We start from the raw sequence: 24080 nt of genomic DNA on the forward strand, positions 1-24080 counted from the left end.
CAAAATCATTGTTGTCAGTCTCATTTCTGCGGCTCATGCAGGCGTGTGTGGTTTGTTTGGATGTGGCGAATCTTTTAAACTAAAGTTTTTACTTACAAATATTTATCAAGTTTAATTTACAAGACAGCCCATTTCTCCTTTTAAAGTCAACAGGCAGCTGTTTGGGATCACCCCACCAACACAGAGGGAATTTAGAGTTATTTGGAAACTATTTACATTTTAGTGAGTCATAGGATTTGGCCACGCACAGTAAGGAATTAAGTAGGAAGGAGCATCAACTTTTTGGCAATTAAGGAGATTGATCCCTTATGTTTGGAACAGACGTACACTCACTGGTCACTTCATTAGGTATATCTCTTCATTGCTCATGCAAATATCTAATCAGCCAATAACATGGCGACCTGCTCAAGTTTAAACTGAACATCAGAAAGGTTATTGGTGATTGGCTGATTTACTGGGACTTTCTGTGCAGGGAAAGGCAACATGAACTCATAAACACTTGAGTAACTGCATCTCTGAATGCACAACATGTCAAAACTTGCAGATGGGTTACAGCAGCAGAAGACCACACGAGTGCCACTGCTGTCAGTGAAGAACAGAAAGCTGATGCTGCAGTTCACACAGGCTCACTAGAACTGGAGGAGACAGAACACTGGGGATATTTTATTGACACACGTTCTGCCCTTCAGTATCAGTTGACCATTGTTTAAAAACCACAGCCTACTCGAGTACTACTGCTGAACACGTCCAACCTTTTAACCACAGTGTTCCCATCTTCGATGGCTGCTTCCAGCAGGATAGCATGCCATGTGATAAAGCTCAGATCATCTCACATTGGTTTCTTAACATCATAATTAGTTGTCTGTACTCAAATGGACTCCACAGTCACAAGAGCTCAATCCAATAGAGCACCTCTGGGATGTAGGGGAACAGGAGATTCACATCATGGATGTGCAGCTGACAAATCTGTACGATGCTATCGTGTCCATGTGGACCAAAATCTGAGAAATGTTACCAGCACCTTGTTGAATCTAAGGCTACGTTCACACTGCAGGTCTTGATGCTCAATTCCGATTTTTTGATCAAATCCGATTTTTTTTGTCTGCTTGTTCACACTACAAATAAAATGTGACAGCAAACGCGCTCTAGTGTGAACGCTCAAAGCGGCCCGCGTGCGCAAAAGAAGACGTCACACACAGCGCGCTCTGTTTAGACCCAGACCAAACAATATTGTTTGACTAATGGCCGTTAATATAAAGACTTCGGACTTTACGTTTCCCAATTTTTGCTTTAAGTCATTTTGTTATTTACATAATAATGTAAATAACCTAATAATGATCCTTATTGCTGTTGTAGAGAAGCGGTGCTTCAAAGGATAGCTGCAGATTTCTGTCAGAATCTGCAGATTATACAGTACAAATAAAATGTTCATGTTTCTCCAACATTGTCTTCCCAACAGTTTCACTGATATCTACACTGGATGGCCAGGAAGCGTTCGTGATGTCTTCTCCGGCGCTGATAATTGGCGTCTGTCTCGTGTCAGTGACGTAAAAGACGGATTTAATGCGACTTGACCGTTCAAACAGCAGTCGCTTTCTAAAACATCGGATATGTATCGGATTCAGTACCACATACGAAAGTGACCCAGATCGGATTTGAAAATATCGGATTTGTGCCGTTCACACTGTCATACCATGATCAGATATGGGTCGCATAGGGTCAAAAAAAAAAATCAGATTTGATGCGCTTTCGCCTGCAGTGTGAACGTAGCCTTAATTAAGGCAATTCTGAAGACAACACGTTACTATCACATGCTTCTTTTCCACTAGCAGTGTTTGAGTTTTGGATGTTTTCCATTACAATTTAGTGCCTGTCACTACCCGATCCGTACCGGAAACCCGATCGGTACCCCGCATGCGCAAATCTTACGTCACTTCCTCTCTTTGCGACATTCAATATATTTGAATGATGCGGTTAGCGCCCAGTTAGCTCCTAGCATTTCTCAACAGCTCTGCCTCCTTTTCGACTGCCCGGGACATTTAAACAATGGATAATCCGTATACAAAGAAATTCATGCTTTTCTCCTCAACAGAGAGTGTCCCCCGATTGAGCAACAGCGCCGTAAAATAAGAAGAATGGCGCCTAATTACAGAGTTAATAATGCAGACTTTGTAATATCTCACGTGTAGATTCATCAGCCAGATGAAGTGTTTACTGACAATTGACAGTGATAGCGCACATCATCATCACTATTCCAACAATCCTCTCCTCACAGACAAGCATAAACACACTCGACTATCGCTAAATCAGATTTAACACACGTTTGTAATGACGATAAATCAGTTTATAATAGGGTTTATTCGCTCGGTCAGCAGGTGGCGGTATCCTCGTACACTGGGGAGTAAACTGCCATTAAACGAACAGAAGAAGAAGAAAACATCTGCACATGCGCGGTACGGATCGGGTAGACCCGATTTGTACGGTCAGACTTTACACAGTAAGGATCGGAGAGTCCTGATCCGTAACTTTCTTTTTATTTTTCGTTTTTGTCTACATTGTACTGAAATGCTTCATTATTGCAAACATTTTAAGATATACTTGTTATTCTTAACATCTTAACAGATACTCTGACCCATAACTATCGTAAAACGCTACGACCGGAAGTAGAAACCTTTCGCGCATGCGGGTTACCGATCGGGTTTCCGGTACGGATCGGGTAGTGACAGTGCCACCTCGATGTGGGTGGCCCAAAAGTCCTGTGATGTAATTTTTATGCGACACAAACAACACGACAAGGGTTGACATTGAGGTGATTGGAAAAGATGCTAAAGGTGTACCCAGTAAAGTGGCCAGTGATCATACATGATAGGTTTAGGTGTATATTTGTGATGGACTGAGGTGAGACAGACCTGTACGTCTCCTGCAGACATGTCTGCTCTGTTTTCTTAATCCTTAACTTAAAAAAAAAATCTCTGCAAATCTCCAGAAAGGGATCGAGACAACGCCTGTTTTGCAGTGGCATGGACTGCATATTCTAGTCTATGACAGTCAGGTTAGGATAAACAAGAGGGTCGGGAGAAAAGTCTGGAAAGATAAAAACATTTTCTGTCTTTCCTTAATCGCTTTCTGAAGCCTCACATTAATCTTCACATTGATCTATGTTGAGCTAAATTCTGTCTATTCTCATCTAGGATATTGTGCTTCTTCCCTCCTTTCTGCCTGCAGCTAAATGGATTTGAGCCCTGTCTTCAGAATTCAATGGTGCAAGGACACTTGGTAGCTATTGCAGAAAAAGGGCAATTAACAGAGAGGCAGCAGTTTGAATGCAGTGCTGACTAAACACGTGTACGTGGGGGCATCGCTGCTGAGGCTGCTTTGGTGAAGTGGGTAGAGCTCACTGTATGTACAGCATGCCTCGTGGCTTTCGAGATCAGACTGTACAGAAGAGGGTGGGCTGTCAGCTAGACTAAAGGCTTTTGAGAGGCAGCCGCAAGAGTGCTGCCAACGTGATGAAAGACTGTTTGATTCTCTGCAAGAACAAGAGAAACCAGCTCAGTTTTCACAGCTTTTGCGCGTCTGTGTGTTTTTACCTCTGAATGCTCCTCTGCACGTGCCACCTCTTCCTGCAGGAGGTTCTGCGCCGTCTGCAGGCTGTGCTTCTGCACATGAGCCTCTGCAACGACAAAGAGAAACAACATGGATGCATGAAGATTACTTTAAAGGGAGCTGGAAAAGAAGAAAAAAAAAGATCCAGAAACCAAGAAACCACAGTAGAGAAAATTATTTTCCAAATCACAAAGAGCCTTTAGGGTATGTGCTGACGAGGAGACGCTGGTGATGGGGTGGGCGTTTTCTGGCTAGTAAAGAGGGGAAACAGGGGCTGTAAATATTCTACTTTGAGCTATTTTGGGAAACCGGTTGCAGTTTGGTTTGACCACGAGGTCAGGCTGATCCGGGGGCTCATTCTTGCCAGTCTCTCATTTTCTCATTTGCATTTACTATTGACAAGTACATAAATGATTTAAGTCTCTGTCAATATGATAAAAACAAATGCAGGAAACTCTTAAATAAAAAGACGAAGACAGCAGCTCACAGAATCGTAAGAACTGCATCACAAATAAATGCAAATGCCACCAAAGGATTTAAACCGGCTCACATCAGCATCGCATCTAAGCGAGTAAGCGGCGACGTGATGGCTGACAAGATTATGTTTCGACATTTTAACGTGTCAGCAAACTGTCAGAGGCTGATGAATGCTCAACACTCCTTTAATGTTAAAAATCTAATAATAACGCTCTAATTTAATGGTTTGACATCTGGAAAAATCTCAACAATGACGAAGTCAGATGATCGGACAGGTTGTAGGCCTAAATCACTAATATGGACTTCAAGGTGAAGGCGAGTGTCTAATGAACCACAGTGGTGCCACGCTCACGTCGTGCACCCGTTTGAAAGGCAGAGATGGGAAAAGATTACCATGTTTACAACCTTAAAAATGAAAGGAGACAGTGCTGTGATGACACAGCAGCACTGCGCAACAGTCATGCGAGTGAAACTATCACGAACACCAGACTGGTGGGTGGAAGGATGACGTCTGCTTCCTTTTTTCGGACAGAGAGCAAAGAGAGACAAGTTGCTCCTCAAGGGAAAGATTCATTATGCTCGCTGTTCTTCTGTACGGGTTAGGGTCACCTCTGCTGGCACTAGCCATCGGTTTGGTATTGTTCTGGGGGTTTGTCGACCACTTGGATTTTTGTAACCTGGCACATACTGCCACGGTTCTGGGTCGGTTCGACCCAGCATTCTGTGTTTATTATATTTTTGGTTTATTCTTGAATGATCGTTTTGTTACCTTTGTGATTTGTTGGTTATTATTTGAATTCCATGTTTCTGTTTATTCACGTTTAAGGATTTGTTCTTCGGTTGTGTCTCACGTTTAGTTTAGTTAAGGTTCCATGTGTTATATTCTGTCTGTCTCTCAGTGTCGAGTCTGCGTCTTTGTGTAGTGATTTCTTGTTTCCTGTTTTATTGTGAAGGTCTGCGTCTCATGTGAGTGTGTTCTGTTTACCTCCCTTGTCTTGTCTCGTTAATTACTCCCAGCTGTGTCCCCCACCTGTGTGTAATCTACCTGTGTTTCTCTGAGTGTATTTAAGTCGTGTCTTCTGTCATTATAGTCGCTGGTTCGTCTGTGTGTTCTCCGTCGTCATTCGCCGCCGCTCATCCGCCTTCATGTTCATGTCCTGGTTTGTGTTCACTAGTTTAGTTGTTCTCAGTTTAGATAGCCTTCTGTTCCATTTGCCCATTTTTACTTTCTGTTTAATAAACCACCCTCACACCTTTACAAGTGCCTGCGTTCGGATCCTCCTTTATTTCTTCCACGCGGCTCATCTCACTCGCCGTGACACATTGTGCTGCTGCCGCTGAATATACAAAAGGTATGGTTGGTTCAGTTTTTGCTGCCATTTTAAATCATCTATCAGCACAGAAGCTCTGATATTTAGATTTAAAGATTATACAGCGGGAAACGTTGCAACAGTTTGAAAACTCCATAATTCATAATCCAGTGCTGGTATAAATGGTACACAGCTGTGGTGACGTCGCCGTTGACTTCCAAAGACCAGCATGGTGGTTATACTGGAGCCAGTAGTCTGCATATATTCAAGACCAAATGTACAACTGTTACATTTGGTTGGCATTACCAGTTTTTTTTTTGTGCACATAAAAAATGAATAACAAAGTTATAAAGTTTAACAAAGTGATTAAAAACCAGCGATGCTTTTTCTGCATTTCCATTTTGGTGTTTTCACCTCACATCAAGTCAGAGGCGGCTCTGAAAAAACGGCTGCAGAATGAAATAAAACTGAAGGAACTGATCTCAATGAATTTTAGGTGATTTTAAGTGACTTGGATGTAGTTACTCCAGGCTTTTAATGTTTTGCATGAATATTATCACTGTTGTTTCTGGAATAAAAGTCGTGATTAAAAATGAATAACTTAGTAAGCAACACTGAAGGTCATAAATTTGATAGTTGCTGTATTTCATTTTTACTGCCTGTACTTAAGTGGTGTATAGATTTGAATGTGGACATACATCCTACTAATTTATAATATTTATGACTGTACTACTGTCTTTGTTGACCAGGACACTCTTGTAAAACATTCAAGTCTTTTTTCTTGGTTAACAAGAAAACCTACTCATAAATCTCTCAGTGCCCCCGTTTCTCTTTTAATGTCTCTTGTGTTATTGAAGGGCTACACAGTTGTGTGGTTTGTTTGCCTTGAGCTTCCAAAAACTACAACATATTCTGCACAGTGTTGTCCATAAAATCTTCTTATTTCCTCCAGTTTCCAACTTTTGGCTGGCAAAGCTCACATTTTCCTTCTGTGATGGACACTTATGAGCTAAAGTTACTCAGAGGTTAAAAGGAAATGTGCATGCAGACGCTTTAAAACCAGCTACTGGTTACTGATTGTAGTTTGTGCCAAATGATTCCCCCTGCCTCTGAACAGCAGGGGTTGTGACACAGACGGAGGTAATTCAGGAATTTGGGAGTGTAGCTGCCAAAATCTGCATAAAACGACACTCCTCGCAGTCAAAACTGAACACACAGAACTGATACACTTATTTTTAGATTTGGCGCGACTCTCACTTGCCAGAGGATGTCATTATCTTTGAAGCCGATTGTGAATAAAACTCCTTAAATCTCCTGGAAATCAAAGAAAAAAACGAGAGGCTCATAACTGTAGCACTTGCCTCAGAATAATCATTTCTCTTTGGCATCAAAGCCATTTGCATGTCTATGAGCCTAGTGTAAACAAGGACTGCAAACAGCTAATCTGCCGCACTTCTAACGGTGCCAATTTGCCCAAATGAAAACAAAATGAGGTTCAGATCGCATCCCACAGACAAACTCCTCGTTTTATTTGAAGATGCCTTTAGTAATAAACACAAAAATGTCTAAAAACTCTCAAATTAGAGGTTTCCATTTGAGTTTTGATTTAATATAATTTGATTATGTAATTAAAAAAGAGAAAGTATCCCTAATGGTACACCCAACTGCCAGCCATCATCACAAACTGGTACAGCGTGCAAACATAAATATGCATGTAGTGCCGCTCTCGCAGCATGTGTTCACCTCCTGGGGATCACAGTCGGTCGTCACTGCGAACAAACTGACCCAGCTGACTGCAAAGTGTCTTGTCCCTCCGAGAGACGATATGACAGCCACGCTAATCCCCCCCCCCCACACAAGTCAGACCGGGTTCAGTCGAAACCAAGGGGCAAATAAAGGTCACAGTAATAACTCTGAGCCCCTCGGGAAAATCCTACCCCCCATCTAGTTGTATTGGGGGGGGAGGGAGTAGTAGACAATGCGTTCAAGGCAGTCGCTTCCCCTTCGCTTGCTCTTACTGAATGTCAGCACCCAAGCAGTGAAGTCAGTCACGCATCTTTAAATGCGATAATCATCGTTACTGGGATTCTGATATGAAAAGCTTCATCAGAGCTAAGCTGGCACTATTAGCTGATTCCAGGTCTAAACACTCCTTGAGTTCCCAAAAGCAAACACATGGTGAGGCACTTCTGATGGTTAGAAATAGTCCAAATGGGCACAGAGAGATGCCATCATATGGCAGGAAGACGACGCCGGAAACTTCAGGCCAAGAGGACGTCTGAGCCAATCGACAATGAGGTTAGTCAGTAACTGTTTTTCGGCATGTTTTTGGATTATTCACAGTGAAAAGGTCCAGATTCTAAACCTAGTTGGCCCAAGAGCAACTATTTTCTTTTTAGGCTGAAGATGTCCTACTGAAGTATGAAGTACGCTTGAGTCTTAAACTGTTTGAACATCACCGGAGATACTTGGACCTGAAAACGGGGTCTTTACTCCATCGCTTAACAGATGGATACTACCGTCACCTCCCCATTAATAATCTATCACGCCACGCTACATTCTAGTGCTCGCAAACATCCGCTCAGGTGTAGTGAAAAGCAGGCATGGCCCTGCAGCTGACCCCACGCTGCAGATGCTGGGAGATGGGGGTGCAATGAGAGGTGACAGCCAAGCAAACAAATGCTCTTAGAGCAGCTGTATGTGGCCTACATTCAGGAGCTGATGGGGGGGGGCGGGAGTGGACCTGGAGGCTGCTGTCAGCTGTACTAACGAGTGAATGCTATCGACGATGGAGTCGCACGTCCTGCCTGGGAGCTGATCTGAGACAATGAGGCGCCGAAGCAGTCGCACTGTGACTCTTTTTCCCAAGCCTCCCTTTTTTTTGCCCTCCTGTGGACGCTTCACACTAAAAGCAAACAGAATCCGTCTATCTACTATTCATCTTGTGTGATGCCGCAAACAATTTTCAGTAAAATTAAGTCCCTCCGAAATCGACATCATGCCATCTGTTAGTAGATGTCTCCAAATTTCTTCCAGCTAAAATGGCGATAAGGCAGAGATACGAATCATACCTCTGTCAGTGCACGGCTCAATTATGAAACGCCACTTTGCAGGAATTTCAGTGTCATCTGTGGATGCTGCTTCATCTGAGATAAATCAAACTGCTGAAAGGGACGTTTAGGAGTGCAGGCTGAAAGTGAAAATCATTTTACTCCTACTCCCACTCACAAACCTGAAAGCAATTTAACATGTAAGAGCCCTAGAGGTCAGGCTGGTTAATAGAGGGAAGCGCAGAGGTGAACATCTTCTTCCCAAAGCTAAAAAGAAAAAAAGAAAGGAGCAGTATGTTTAACTCAAAAATGATGTCGTTTTAGCTTCTACTCTTCACTCATAACACCGCGTGATGAGCATTTAGAGGAGTACAACTGAAAGCTGAATTCAGGTTACCGTAACATTTTTTGAGAAGTTACCAAGAACTCCCACGATGTCGCTCTCTGTTTCTCTAGGCCCTAACTCTTTTTTAATGTTTCTATAAAAAGTGGAGTTGAATCATTCACACCCAGCTGCCCATAAACAGCAAGACTGTCCTTAACCGCGCTGTCAGGACAATCTATGGGAAAATCCAAGCTGATGGGCTTTTAAGACCCAGCGTGAAGCAAATGCAGATTGCAAATTTGTATCCATTTGCATCGCCTGGCATGGGTTCACCTCAGTACAGATGCTGTATGTAACCATGTGAATACAGCAGTGTGTATTTGCTGTGACTGCTCTGCTATAGTAACTCTTAATCCTCTGTCTACTTCTACTTCTCTCATTTCCAGCTCCATATTTTAATTCTTGGATTCTAGTAGATCATGATTCATAGTTCAAAATAATCCTTGTCTGTCTTATTCCTGGACTTCAGTTCATCCTGTCTGAAACAAGCCGTCTTGTTTGTTTGTTTTGGCACAAGAAGCCTGAGGCGCGAGGGGCTGATCCACAGGAAGGAAGCGGAGGTGGAAATACTTAAACGCAGGTGAGTTATGAGGGCGAGGCAGACAATCAAAGGAGGGAGCAGATAAAAGCAGGAAGTAAAAGACTCAAAAGACTTTAAAAATGATCTCCTTGAAGTTATTCGCGGTCCCTTTGATCAATTTAAAAACCCAACCCTCATTTTTAATCACTCTGTGTTTTGATTTCTTTACTTCAACACTGCGACTGTGCTCTACTGAAACTGTTTCTGGAAACGTGAAGCTGCCTTTACCCTTTATACTTCAGCCAATATTTGCAAATTGAATTTCATTTCATTTTTTAATATGTCTGAAGGTGTAATAAGCACTAAATTTTAAAAAAAATTATTTTAACGTTCAGGCTTTGAAAAGGTTCACTTCTTTTATTTTTTTCCTGCATGCTCAGTGGTAGTTCACACTTTGTGCAGCACACTGTGCTCCATCTGGAATTTAATGTTACGTAAATCAAGTTTTGCTTCCTAATTAGACTAAACACAGCAGAAAGTGAGATAAACCTTTAAACTAAACATTTCTTTCTTAGCAGAGTCTCTAGTTGAACCGTAAACACAGTTCAGCAGGTCACCAAAACATTTTAAATCCTCCTCTGGGAACAGGCGAGTGAACAGAGGGCTGGGCTCACAGATGGACGGACCAGCATGACCTCGCTTTGGCGTTTTGCTGTTAAAGGGTCAGTTCACAAAGATTACACTTCCCCTCTTCTTCAAAGGAAGAAATACACATTCAAGGCAATTTTGGTTTCATTTATTAAGGAGATAGAATTTAAAATTTTTCCTTGGAGTCATTTTCTGTGGTGTCAGGATTAAACTTCCTTCACTTCCACTGTATCGGGGAGGCGACTGAAATCTCAGACAGTCTACTTATAGACAAAAAGGAATAAGCACACTTTTCACTAAGGATAAAACTACTTGGTGATTAAAGTTGAAGAAAATTCATTTTCGCCAATGCTGAGTTGTGATTAAGATTTTAAGATTTCAGATTTCATTTATAACATTAGCCTTTAATTTTCCACGTCTCCTTGTGCATTGCGATATTCTGCAGTGAACCGAGGCTAACAGAGCTAAAGTTGGCAGCTTTATGGCTGCAGAGGCCTTGAGGCAGACACTTCATGGCCCAAGTGAACGAAAGCAACAAAGCTGATGTTGGAATTTGTCTCGTTAACGCCATTATGCATAAAAATGATTGAAAACTACGATTATTACATCAAATAATTTCTGAATATGTGCGGGCAAGATAAATACAAACAAGAGCCTTTAAAATAAGGACTGTTGCTTGAGGGTTAATCGCTAACTGAGGACGCAATCAGTCATTAATTAAAATGCCTAAAAATATCTGATTCCAGTTCTAATTTGTTAATAATTTGTTCTTTTTCCGTTAAGCAAGTTAGACGGTTGGAATTTTAAACTGCCGGCCAGACAAGGGGAGGAAAAAAAAAAAAAAAGCATTTTTATAGTGAGCTTTGAATCTGGAAAAAATGTTAACGGGCAATTTTAACTGATGTGATTTGGATTTAGTTTGAAAGCTGAACAAGACTGTGTAATAGAGCCATGTCTGCTGCTTGTGGCAAAATGGTCCATTTCAAAATTACTAAATCTAAACAAACATGATATTTAAAATATGTTGTGCAGAAACAAAAAAAGAAAATTGAAAATATCAATGAAATAAAAACATAAAAAAGTTTATCCTCTTATCAATGGGCCAAATCCTGTAAAATAAACTATGGGAAGTTGTAGGAGAGGTGGTTTGATGAATTAATGGTCAAAGATATAAATGACTCCTGGTCGCATGAAGGTTAACATTTAACTGAATCTTCTGTTCTCAGCATCATATTTCATCTCCACACAGTGTCACGGCTCCGTCTGCACACGCAGCACTGAACACGTTTAAAAAAAAAATCACCGTTTTATTTATTTATATTCGGTCTGGACTGGTCTGCAGTTCAACAGCCAAAACAAATTACCCAGATCGACTCGACTCGTCAGGCACCGATGCCCCTTAAAGCTCCGACTACACGGACGCCCACGGAGTCGGGGCAGGTTCGCAGTCAGCATTAAAATCCTCTACACTGATCTGAGATGATGTGCAGTCAAAACCAGCATCGTGTTGTTATCGGCCTGGTGCTGCGGGAACACTGATCGATGTGACAGTTACCGTGAAGGCAAAGAAACAAGCTCTCAGCAAACAGCTGATGTCAACATGTTAACAGACCCCGCTGAGGCACCGCCGAGCACTGAGGTACATTAAACAGAGTTAAATCTTTCCCGTAAAGTGGAGGAAGAAGCTGAAATCAGTAGGATTAGAGGATTAGTAAGCTAACTTCAAGTTCGACCTTCAGTATAATGAAGGTGGTTAATTTTTCACTGTGTTATCTTATACTGCAGACCTAACCTGCTAGGAGGACACTTTTAACGAACGCCCGAGGCGAATCAGGAGAGAAGAAGGATAACTGCTGCCCAGGCGAAAACCAGTGATGATCCTTTATGTGTCAGGAGTATGAGAACAGCTGAGATACTGTGTCTCTGTGTCTTTCAAACCCCAACACAAGCTACCACCCCTGGGATCGGGTCCCTCGGTGCAAACAGAGCAATACAGTGTACGCTGTTGAGTGCAAGTAGGACTTCTGTGAATTATAACAACCTCTGGCTAAGCATCAGGCCAGGACTCTATTTACACCCACAGGCTCTTTACAGTCATTGTGTGCACATCCTGGACAGAAATGCTGGTTTGAGTAGGCAGTCAATGTAGGGCTGGGCGATATGACCCAAAATTCATATCTCGATATTTTTTAGCTGCATGGCAATATAAGATATATATCTCAATATTTTTTTTTAAAAAGCCATAAGTTAAGAACAAAAAGAGAGTTCTTAGTCACACTGTGTCCCAGATGTCACACGGGCATTTTCTTTACATACAGCGTAGATGTACATGAAGAAATTACTCATAAATAAATTATCAGCATTTATTAAATAATCATGGTCCATAAATAAAAGAAAACAATGTTGTTTTTGTGCATAACAAAAAGCTCACAATTGTGCAGTCAAAATGTAAACTAATAGAAGCTGAGCGTAATAACAAAGAGACAGATTTCACAGCTGCACCACGTCTCTGAACAGGTGCCATTTGTGGTCCTTATACACACACAGTACGGTAATATTACGTTGAAGCACAGTACGTATCACTCCGCGAGGCGGCTCCATCAAGCGGTGCAGCTCCTTAGCTTAGCAAAGTCATATTAAAACATTTTTTGACAGATTGCTGAGCGCTGTGCACCACATAAAATCGGTTCGCGGTCAGTAAGCACAACCAGAATTCATACATAAGGCGCACTGTCGAGTTTTGAGAAAAGGAAAGGATTTTAGGCCGTGCAGCCCCTTCGGGCTGCATGTCGTTAGCGCGGTTAGCTCGCTAACACGCTGACGCCGTCCAGCCCCACGCACGGGGCGATCCGCGGTAACTCGCTAACGGAGATTTTCCGCTTTCATCTTGTCATTGCCTGCAGGTGAAGCTATGGGGGAGGCGGAGTTGTGTTCAGTGAAGGAGAGGCGAGGCCGAGTAACGTTTCGTAGAGACAAAAGTGGACGAAAGAGAGGCAAACCTGCGGCTCCACAACGTAACATAGACTATATCGATATAAACGATATTGTCACATCTTATATCTCGTATGAAAATATATCGATATTTTTAAAAAACTCGATATATCGCCCAGCCCTAAGTCAATGTAATAACCATTCAACCGCCATTGCCCAAACCTCTGTGAATAGCACTCACAGCCACTGATCAATAGTCGTGACAGTTTCCATATTACCGATCGTGAAACTGACTCATCGCACATGGTTAGTCGGTGGTGCTAGTTTCGGTCGTTCTGCAGCTGTGCCATCTATAAGGTCGCGCTCAGCTGAGACTGAGAAGGTCACACAGATGAGTGATGGAACATTTCTCCAACTGAAAACGTTCAGATTAACAGAATTAAACAGATTAACAGATCTTAAGAGCAGCTATACATCTTTGAAGTCCACGGGCTGGGTGCGTGTATAGTTTGTGAAGTCAATTCTCTGCAGACAAGTGTGCAGTCACAAAAAGCACTGCTGCAGTGCAGGTCCCCGCTGTGATCGGCAGGCAGAAACATCCTTAACGCTGCACATGAAAATGAGAGATCAGTTTTATCTCTCCTCACCTTGAAACTTGTTTTCACTCTCTGAAAGAGACGATCAGACATTTAACCTAGACTTCACACTTCTCTCTGACACTCTTTACGTCTACAGCAGAGTGTGACACAAAAGGATGCCTTCAAGGAGACACCGCAAGTGTGCATCGTTAGCAACACCAGTATGATATAACGCATCGCGGCAACCAAAAGTCAGAAAGTCCCTTCTCTTGCTGCACAAGCACAGTGATCTGTGGTAGGTCCTGGGCTCTGGTATTGTGGGTGCGATTAGCATCTTCTATTTTGGTCGACGAAGTGCACCAGGGCAAAGTGCAAAAGACCCGTGGGCTCTGAAAGAGCAGTGAGTCAAAAAGCCCACCTGCTCCTCTAACCTACCCATCGGACACATGTAGAGGTGTGTGTGGGGGGCGGGAGTGAACCTGGAGGTGTGTGTGCAGTCGGAAGATCATGATTCTGCCCTTTTCTGCTTCATATTTTTAATCTTGGGCGTCTAACAGAGTAGCTTAGTATGATTCACAGTACAAAACAATCCTAATTTGATTTATAATAAGCACCAGTGCAGCTATGTCACCATCTGAAACAAGCTGCTTTACCTACACTTTAAGTCAGTCCGCTCAACTGAAAGATCAGACTGATCTTTATGCAGATTGATCTTTATTTTAAATTCATGCCATAAACGCAATCTTTGATTCTAAGCACTGTAAATCATTTTTTGGAGAATCAAAAGTGATTATACGTGATTTTGCCAATCAATCAATCACATATTTGGTATGGTTAATGATGATTTAAACACATCGAGTAGTTGAAAAGTGCTGGATTCATATTTGAGGGATTGTTCTCAGATCGATTTTAAAGCAACTCCATCACAGAGACTTCTGTGAGACTGTCAGGGCTGATTTAATGTCCATGCATGTGCGTGTATATATGTAACTGCTATTGATGTTAAATGAATATTATCATCATCCTATTTATGCAGTTTTCTTATTTGCTGTGCCAGATTCCATTTTTATCTTTACAGTGTTTATTCTCTTTTGATGATTTCTATTTAACCTTTATTTCTTTGCTTTTATCCCCAGAAATAAATGAATAAAACCCAGTGAACCATGCTAAAAATAAATAAATAAATTTGTTCATAGTTCCGGTGTGCATGCCGAAAAGCGATACGTTAGCTCGGCCAATCGGTGAACTGGGAATGCAGTGAACCGATTTACTCTGTATGACCAACAGAAATGGCTTTTATTAGAGTCTATTTATGCCTTTAAGCACGACACGTTCGCACACTGCACGCCTGTCCTGCTGATAATGTCCTCTCGGGTCGAAGGCTGCGGAATATCAATGAGTACGACTAATGGAGCAGCAGCTGGAAACACAAACATGTGGAAGCCAACGCTCCACAAGAGCTAATGCGATCTTTTTCCCCTCGAAGGTTGCTAAATTTGCTGCACTGACACAAGAAATCAAGTTAAGAAACGCAGCTCAAGATGTCGGGGAAGTGATCTGTCGCCGATCACACACAAATAGGTCACGGTATTGCAGATGGGGCCCTTGCAGGACTTGCATGTATCAGAGGATTGAAAATTAACTAGCAAGTCAACAGCAGTGAATTAGACCGCCTGCAGCACATCAGCCTTGTGTTTGTCCTCTCTAATGCAACAAACTGCTACACAAGTGTGATAACAGCTTCACAGCTTCTTCTAAAAATGCTCAAAACAGAAACTAGCACTTTGCTGAAAGCCAAAGAAACAAGATTTGAAGTGTAAAGATGATTTTCCCATCTGCTGCTGTGGCCCTTCGATCACGTCTTTTCCCTGCCCCTTCACTCTCTGCTCTTTGAGTTTTTGAGGGTTAACGATGTTTCTCCAGCCTCCACGGTCAGCACAGCTCATGGGATTAAACTTGGCTTTAAGACTGCTCTCTAATGCTGGAGCCCGACAAGTTGAAGACCTCCGCTCGCAGCTTCATATTCAATCTATTTTTCGATTTTGCCCATTTCGAACACTCCTGCTGCTGTGCACTTGCTTTCTTGTTACAATGATACAGATGCCTTTTTTTTTTAATAAATACAAACCCAACAGGAATCAGATCCACCTGCAGACAGACAATCTAAAACTGCATTTGATGGCCTGCAAGGACAAAATAGGTTTTTAAATCACTTTTGTTGAATAGGCCCAAAATGTCTGTCAGATGAGCCAACTCTGACTCCTACTGTCTGCAGACTCACTGTGCTTATGTGCCTAGTCACCCCACAAAGGTCCAATCTGTGCCAGCAAAAACCCCACCAGCAAAAAAGTCCAATCATATAGACCTCTATGAGAAACTGACCCATCAGCTTTCATGATTCATGACCTCAGTAACCTTCCTTATGAGCATTCGTGGGCTTGGTCACTAGTTTCTAATTTTAGTGAAGACAAGATGATGTTTGCTTTGATTTGTCCCCACTAGTGTCACCATTATACATCCAAAAATCACCAGCTCACTGTGGTGGACACAATGTGGTGGTGCTGAATTTTCCCAGAAGCCTTAGTGGCCCAAAGCAAAGTGTCTTGGATAAGAGGCCAGACTGAACACGTTTGAAGAAAAAAAGAAAAAAGAATAAAAAACCCTATGAACAAATAACCTAGGGGCCAGATCCTGGGACAGGATACCGAGGTCCATGGGTGGGTGCCTGGTGACGGGTTTTAGCTCCTATTTCTGGGGTCCTGGGTGTTTGAGATGATTTCTGTTTTGAAATTAGTGGCATTTGTTCCCTCGTCATTTCCTGCTCTACTTTGAAGGTTAGTTTTCTCTTATGTCTAATCTAACTTTTCCCTCCTTTGTGACCGTCTGCTCCGCCCTCATTTGTTCTCCAACTGTGGTTGATCGTCTGTACCTGTGATTTGCTCCCACTTGTCTTTTGTTGACAGTTAGATTCCCTCATTGTGTTTGCTGTTTGCTTTGTGCATTGGAAAAGGGAGGTCTGCATATCTCTGCTCAAAGTGCTGCCCCTGTGAAAATCGATATGCACATTAAGTTATATCTGAGCTGCTAAAGAAAGTGTTTAAACACCACCCGGTCAGTACAGGGCAAGTGGTGAAGCAGCCAACAACGGTCACACCGATAGCCTGGATTAAATACTCACACGTGCAGCCCTCGAGCTGAAAGCGGAGGTAGAAACATGCACCCAAGTTGAGTGCAACACGCTCAGCATCTTCACTTTGCTCTGCATCTCCTCTGACACCACTTCACTCACTCTGAATCTCTAAAATATGCAACAGACACTGAGCCAACTAACACAGTCAAAAAGTGAATGATATCAGAAGGCCAAGTGCCTCATAAATGTCTAAATCCACACGCAGAGAAACCCGAAGAAACGTTCAGCTCTTTTAAATCATTCAAACCCACAAGTGACTTGTTGACTTTCAGTCAGAGGGTGTAATCCTTTTTATTTAAATCAGAGTATGGAAAGTCCCGAACAAAAAGCTTGGTTAGGCACTTTGTTCTCCAGCAGCAGAGGTGCTGGATAGTCTCAGTCAGCTGGGTCCACAAAGGAAGGGAACATAAAAGCCCCGTCTCACAGTTCCCATTCATTTAGATCTGCTATGATAGCAACAAGAAAGCCAATAATCCCATTTTAATGACCACACCCAGCTACAAGTATGAAACAAGACACAGCAAGTACAGTCCCGTCTAATGCTGACCTCTGATTGTCCTGAACATGTGGGTGTAAAGAGAACTTATTGAGAGGCCACTGCTTTTATAAATTGCTTTATGACAGGATATTAATATCTGCACTTTCATTCTTATTACTCTGTAAAATTTAAAAAACGTAAAAAAGCGATCGGCACGTGGATATAAAAGAAAGGTGCAGTCAGGTCGCTGTTAGTAAACCACAGAATTCAAACAGCTGAAAACATTCAATGGCCTCAAACGATCCGCAACAATCCGACTACCTACAACGGTTTGATTAAACTGGTGCCAGCAACCGTTCCGCTCGCAGCGCTGACAAGCGGCGTTACAAAGCTGCCATGCCTCATTTTCATGTTTTCAGCTATGGCAAAAGTTTTGATATCTCTTCAAAATCAAACCTCATATGAAGTCTACATAGTTTATAGCTTTAACAGTGGGTAAAATGGTTCCCAGTTGCAACAGGCAAGGACTATGAGATCATCCATCGCTTTCCAGAGGGCCATTTTGTCCTCATGTGCTCCTCATTTACTATTGCTACAAGTCAAGATTTGGCACCTTACACAACATATTTCCAGTTTGCAGTAATTAAGGTGGCAGATCTACTGTGAAACCAATCAGTAATCATTAAAATAATGGGCCCTTGATTCCAGAAAGGGACAAAAGCAGCTTCTAACCATTTATACTTGCATACTGCCAATGTTCGCAACAGAAATCACTGAAAAATAAAGAAATATACACAAAAATGTTCCCACCAACTACTGACAGACTGTCCCCTCCATAGAGACACCAAAAATGTTAGATTTGTGTTTTTTTATATACACTTTGCTTCCACGGTCCTGAAATGAAACTAGTACAGTCTTTACAGTTGGTTTCTCTCCTCTGCTCCTGGTTTCACCACGTTTCTCATGTGAAGACTGTGCATTACTTTTGTTTGTTTTTTTAAACATGTGCACTAGTTTAATTTCAGGATTGTGTTTCAGGGTTGAGTCTCTAATGTGTTTTGTCCTCGTTTACAGTTTCTCTCCTCTGCTCTCGGTTTTATCGCCGTCTTTCTGTCTTTATCACGGAAGTCAAGATAACATATTACATGTGTACCGTTTATACTCTTTGTGTACTAGTTTAACTTCACCGCAATACAAGAGTCTCTCCTGTGCTCTCGATTTCACCGCATGTCTGTTTCACTCTGTGCTTCTAGTCAGTAGAGGCAAGCAGGAAGCAGAGACAACCGACATAGAGACAAGGTTATTTTAAATGAAGACAGCTCGTTGTGTTACTGTAGGATAGAGTGTTTCTCAAAATGAACCATGGGCCCCACCAGCAAACTGTTGAGCCACTGCAGGTCAGTTGAGGCCAACTGGATGAAAACTATAAGGTGAAACAAGAGTTTGGTGACGTTTGGCAATTGCAACAACCTGTATTTAATGTGAATTTCAACTTAGACTATTTAAATTTAAAAATCATTGGGTCTGAATTCTTTAGGCATCTATAAAAAAGGAGAACTACTGCTCTAAGAGCAATAAAGTCTTCCATATATGGGTTAAACCACATAAATCAATGGGGGGGTGACTCTTGCTCAGCTTTGAATTTGAAAAAAGAGCAGCTGATAGGCAAAAGATACCCCACCCCCAACTCCCTAGCTGAGGCCCACCGCAAAGCTGTCAACCCAGGGGAAAACCACTGAAAGGTTAATTAAATATGCACTCGATGGCTACATACATGATACCACTCTATAAGACTGGAGCTAATGTGCCTCGGGCAAACATCAGCCTCCTCAAAAGCTGACGACCCACACAGAAGAAGAAAACAGCATTGTTCTTGTGTTTCAATGTAGAGCAGTATGGAGCAATAAGGACAAATATAGCTCTTGTCAAACGTCCACGTTATTGTACCCATAATTCAATCTTTCCCTGCTGTGATACCCAAGCAAAGCTTTTAATGCCTCATTTGAAAAACCGAGAAAACAAAGGCAGGGCGAAGGGAACATCACTACCAGGTAGCGTTTCCTTGCAGTAATTATTTTCTCATTAACAAAAGACTATGAGGATACTGAAAGAACGATGCAGTTAATCGAGCAAATTTGTGACATGAAACTAGCGGCATCCAGACTGTAAAATGTAAAAAAATTTTAAGTATTATGAGATTCAGCCCAAGAAGCCTCTTTCCCCGACCCCCAAACAAAGAGAATTGATAACACAGCCGATCGACAGTTTCAGAGATTTGTTCCCCTCAGATGCAATCGATAATCCAGGAAATTGGAAATGCTATCAGCTGATGTTTGAGCTTGATTTCAATGTGACTTGACTGAGAAATCCAAAGTTTGAAATGCTGTTCAGTACAGTTACCTGCCTCAGCTGGACTTCCTCTGCTTTGCTAATAGGCTGTCCAAGAATCCTTTTCAAAGTAAAATATAGCAAAGATACCACTTCTTTTCACGCGGGGGCCTGTAACTGTGGACCGACTTCCAACTAAAAACAACTTACAGTTACAGCGGCTTCCATATATCGTGACCGATTGAAGCTGCTGTCATTTTAAGTATCTGTAAATAGCAAACAGACCTTTTCGGCTCAGGTGTTCATATGGAGGTGCGAGCGACTGAAGCACTGACCTTTAGAGTAGTTGACAACTCCCTCCATCTCCTGAGCCACAAGAAATTCATCATGGAAAACACGCTCAGAAAAACTGGCCACAAATGTGTTTTTTAATAATTTGGTGGGTTTTTAGTTTGGGGAAAAATAAAGGTTTGTGTGAAAATGGCTACTAAAGTAGTGAGTAAATGGGTATGGAAGGAGGAGGCAGCCAAGGGGTCTGTGTTTACGCCCATGATCCACATTATTTATATTTCACATCATATTTTATACATCCATCCAACCTTTGCTGCTTATCTGGGTTGCAGAGGGTGGCAGTCGCCAACTCTTACGTACATTGAATGCATCCAAGTGTCCGTTTAAAGTTTCTTTATGTGGCATCTAAATATGAGAAGTCAGTGGCGCCACAGCTGTAGCGATCACATCAGAAGATAGTCTCTAGTTACATGCCTGCCTGTCTGTGCACAGATACAGTAGCAGAAATCGAGTAACAGAAATCAAAACTAAGGCGGAGTTCGAACGCGGTTGCGGTCCAGACAGAGTGCTGAGTACTTGTTAAATAATGCATTAATGTCTTATTGTTGGGCCTCAAGGTGAGAGGTTCTCAGTCTGAAAAGTGAGTCTAACACATGAGTGGCTCAACCTCTAAATATCTGCAAGTTTCCCAGTGACCTGTTTAAGGTTGGGTTCACGTATACTGATTAATATGTAATTTTAACCTATATTGGTAAACCCAAAAGGAAATTCTATAACAGAAATGTGTTAACCTAACCAAGCCTTGTGGTTTCCTTTGGCTTGAATTGTTTGTTAAATGAAGGGGTTAAAGCTGTATTACTTCTACTGACCAGCAGGGGGCAACTCCTCCGGCTACAAAAGGCAGTGGTAAACTGACCCTCTGCACACTTGATCTATGATGTTAACACAGTAACAGCTTGAGGCTGCACAATGGGACCTCAGTAACCAATGGATGATGTAGAGTAGTGGTCTCTAGTAGCCGTAATTTCTCTCTTTCCCTCTCTTTCATGGTGACTACTTTTAAATTTGAAACAGGGCTGTTGTTTTGAGTGTGAGCAGCCATCTATAAGTACCCCATCAGTACTGTGTACCTTGTCAATGTTTACTAGTTAAACACTACCCAGTTTGTGCAAAGTCACACCAACACTAGTTTCTATTTGGGCTAATTTGTGTTTTCAGTGCAACTGGAGACTGGTCCAGAGATTAGTTTTCACCTCCACACCTGTCACACACACACAGGTAACTTTTATGTTTACAAATATTGCCGTTTAAAGAGGTCCAACTAGTAAATCTTACTGGTCTGGTTAGGCAGTTAAGTTGGCGTGATCTGCGAACATTAATCCCAGCTTTGGAGTCTCTTTTGGCAACATAGTCCTCTTTTGTGTCACATTCCAGCGATCTCAAGTTTCTCTTCATTTATTTCCCCCCGCTCATTAGTGTTGTTCCTCCTTTTCTCTAGAAACCTGGTGGTTGTCATAAAAGAACATCTTCAACAAATATTTCTGAACAAGCCACAATATGTTCATGTTTTTAGTGGGTTTCCATCCCATGGAAGTCAGAGCTCTTGGTTTCTAGTGTAACAGGAGAAGGCAGCAGTGGAAAACAATGCCAATAATATTTGTGAGAAACTGAAGCAGAAACACTCAAGGCCTCAGCTCCACCCGGGGACTACAACTACAGCTCACCCAGGCCAGCGTTCCCTACACCAAACTGCAGGATGTATTAAACAATACAGCTGTCTGCCTTGATCCACTCCGACGTTTGTCTCCGCTACGATTATTCGCCTCATTCATCCCCCCCCCCACACACACACACACTCCTCCAGCACCAAATGAGAATCAGATGTTTTGGAGAGGAAGTACGGACCCCCGCCCATCCTGCTTTGCAGGGGAGGTGGGATAGCATCTGTGTAATAACGTGAACACATTGACAGGAAGTTTAAAATTCCACCCAAGTTCCAACTTCAACCGCTGGCCGGCAGCTGTGTCAGAAACCACGCACTAGACCTGATCCATACAAACTCACACATTAGGTTTACAAATAAGCAGCAGCAGCCGCCATTACCTATGGAAACTCATGCAGCAGGATTTATTTTATCAACTGTTCTTGGAGGAATGTCTAAACTCGTTCACGAGGCTTAAAAATTTAGGAGCATGGCTTAGAGGACATCCTCTGCTGCTGCCGCGCCGTCAAAAGCATGACTTCCCTAAACAAAGACAAGGCCCCTTTCACCCCACAAATTCCTTGACAACTGCTGCAAGCTTCCTGCTGGCATTTGATATGCTCCATTTCGTTCCCATGACCGAACTCCAGTCACGCCGAGGCGGTTGAAGGCTCGTCTCGCTGACACTCTGAAGCGTTGCTGCACTCCCGACGTGAAACTTCCATCATCTCATCCTCTGAACCAGCGAGGGTGTCGCATCAAGTCAAACGTGATTTACATTTAGTTTTGCTTTCTGTGTCTCAAAGTGTGCAACAGCGAGTGTGTGTTTCTTAGTGCAATCACATGGGGAAGAGACAACGAGGAGCCGCTGTGGGTTATCGTGTGTAATTAGTTTAAACCTTAAGTGGTTGGGATGAAACCTTTCCTTTGGATTTGAGGAATTTTTTCTTTTGGTTGAACCTTTTGAAATCTCTGAGGCTATCATCAGAAAAATGAAAAATTCAGTGCTGCACTCTCACTTAGAAAGCCCATATTTACTCACCCGGTTTTGGACTCTGAACCAGTGACCCTGTCATCACAACCACACTCGTCTTGACTTATGTCTTGACAGTGATTCTGCGCTGGCACCCCATCCACCCAAAAAAAAAAAGAAAGAAAGAAAAACCCAAAACTGGCCTTCCCCCCTCCCCGTCTTTGTCTCCTCGGCGGTGGGGGCAAACTTACCAAGCTGACTCTGTTTTTCCCAGCATGTGGTTGCCAGGTTGGACAGTTCCCGGTATTTCTCCGCCAGTTGGAGCTTGCCGTTATTAAGGCGAGGTCGCCGAGCGAGGCTCTCCTCGGCCAAACTCCGGTTAGAGGTCAGCAGCATCTCCCTGTCAAACTGGAGCTCCTGAAACTGTGAGGGGAAAGAAAAACAATTAGTGTTAAATTAGCTGACATTTTTCCCTCGTACATGCAAAGACTCTCGTGACAACCGGCTCATGAACAGCTGTGCAGCCACAGTGCTGCACAGAACAGTGAAAGTATTTGGGCAATGACACATCTCTTGCAATTTTGCCTCCGACTTTGACTGTGGTGTGTATAAACCATCAAAACGCTAATTGCAGACTTTGTGCTGTAATTCAAGAAAGAACTGCATCACCTGCATTAGGAATTACAGACATTTTTATACATAGCGCCTCATTTTCAGAGGCTCAGAAGCAAGTGGACAAAAAATTTAACTAGAAGGATGTTTTTAACACTTCAGTGAGAGAAACTGATTGTGGACCTTAAAAATGATACACCTATTATCTCAAGTGTTCTTGACAACACACTAAATATTGTGAAGGTTTTTTTCTTAGAAATTTAAATAATAATTCTGTGATCATCCACTTTGTCTTCTGTGATTCCTTCTAAATAACTAGATTATTTGGGCTCTTCAGTCTCCTGATGGCCACCTTCACATATATTCACATCCCTTTGGCGCTCCTGTTGCAATTTCAGCTCCTGAAATCGACTTAATTTGTCATGAATTAACAGAATGGGGGGACTGGTCTTCTGTGGCCATGATGCTGCTTATCAGTTATTAGTCTGACTACTTCTGAGTCCCTGAAAATGATGGCCGGTGCATAAAAATGCCTCAAATTCCTAAACAGTTAAAGTGATGCATTTCAGTCACATGTTCATTATTTCACCACAATATTGTTACACTGTCTCTCATTAAAAAGAAAACATGATATTTTTCTAATGTTCATGTTTTTCTGGGTTTTTTTTAAATTGAACAGTGTATATTGTTTTTCTTCCTCTACAGTTTCTTTGTGCTATGAGGGAAAAGCGAGGATCAGCCACTCACACTATCACTAATCGCAAGCACAACGAATGGCTACCAGCAAAAACTGCTGTGTAAAGAAAGAGGAACATAAAAGAAAGCTAACGCCAAGGTTTAAAAGAAAACAAAAAAACATCAAGTGTGATAACTATAAAATGCTGTTGTTTGCAGCCGTAATGTTGATAAAGGAGTAAGATCTGGGTAAATGGGGAGGAGGAGTGGTAAATGTGATATTGTCACTGGAGCATGAGACCACCATAAATTATTAAACTCAAAGC

At 42.3% G+C, this 24080-nt stretch overlaps 1 protein-coding gene across 2 annotated transcripts in view; it reads right to left on the bottom strand.

Annotated features, from left to right (window-relative positions):
• Positions 1-24080, bottom strand: part of vps37d (VPS37D subunit of ESCRT-I) — a 44952-nt gene that overhangs the window by 12861 nt on the left and 8011 nt on the right. For both annotated transcript variants that reach the window (XM_026181806.1, XM_026181807.1), the window contains exons 2-3: positions 22719-22890; positions 3591-3673 (exon numbers count right to left, since the gene is read on the bottom strand). In XM_026181806.1, coding sequence (XP_026037591.1) covers positions 3591-3673; positions 22719-22890 — 255 coding nt within the window. The remainder of the gene's footprint in view (positions 1-3590; positions 3674-22718; positions 22891-24080) is intronic.

This window comes from Astatotilapia calliptera, chromosome 10 (assembly GCF_900246225.1).
Source record: "Astatotilapia calliptera chromosome 10, fAstCal1.2, whole genome shotgun sequence".
In the NCBI taxonomy this organism is placed as follows: Eukaryota; Metazoa; Chordata; class Actinopteri; order Cichliformes; family Cichlidae; genus Astatotilapia; species Astatotilapia calliptera.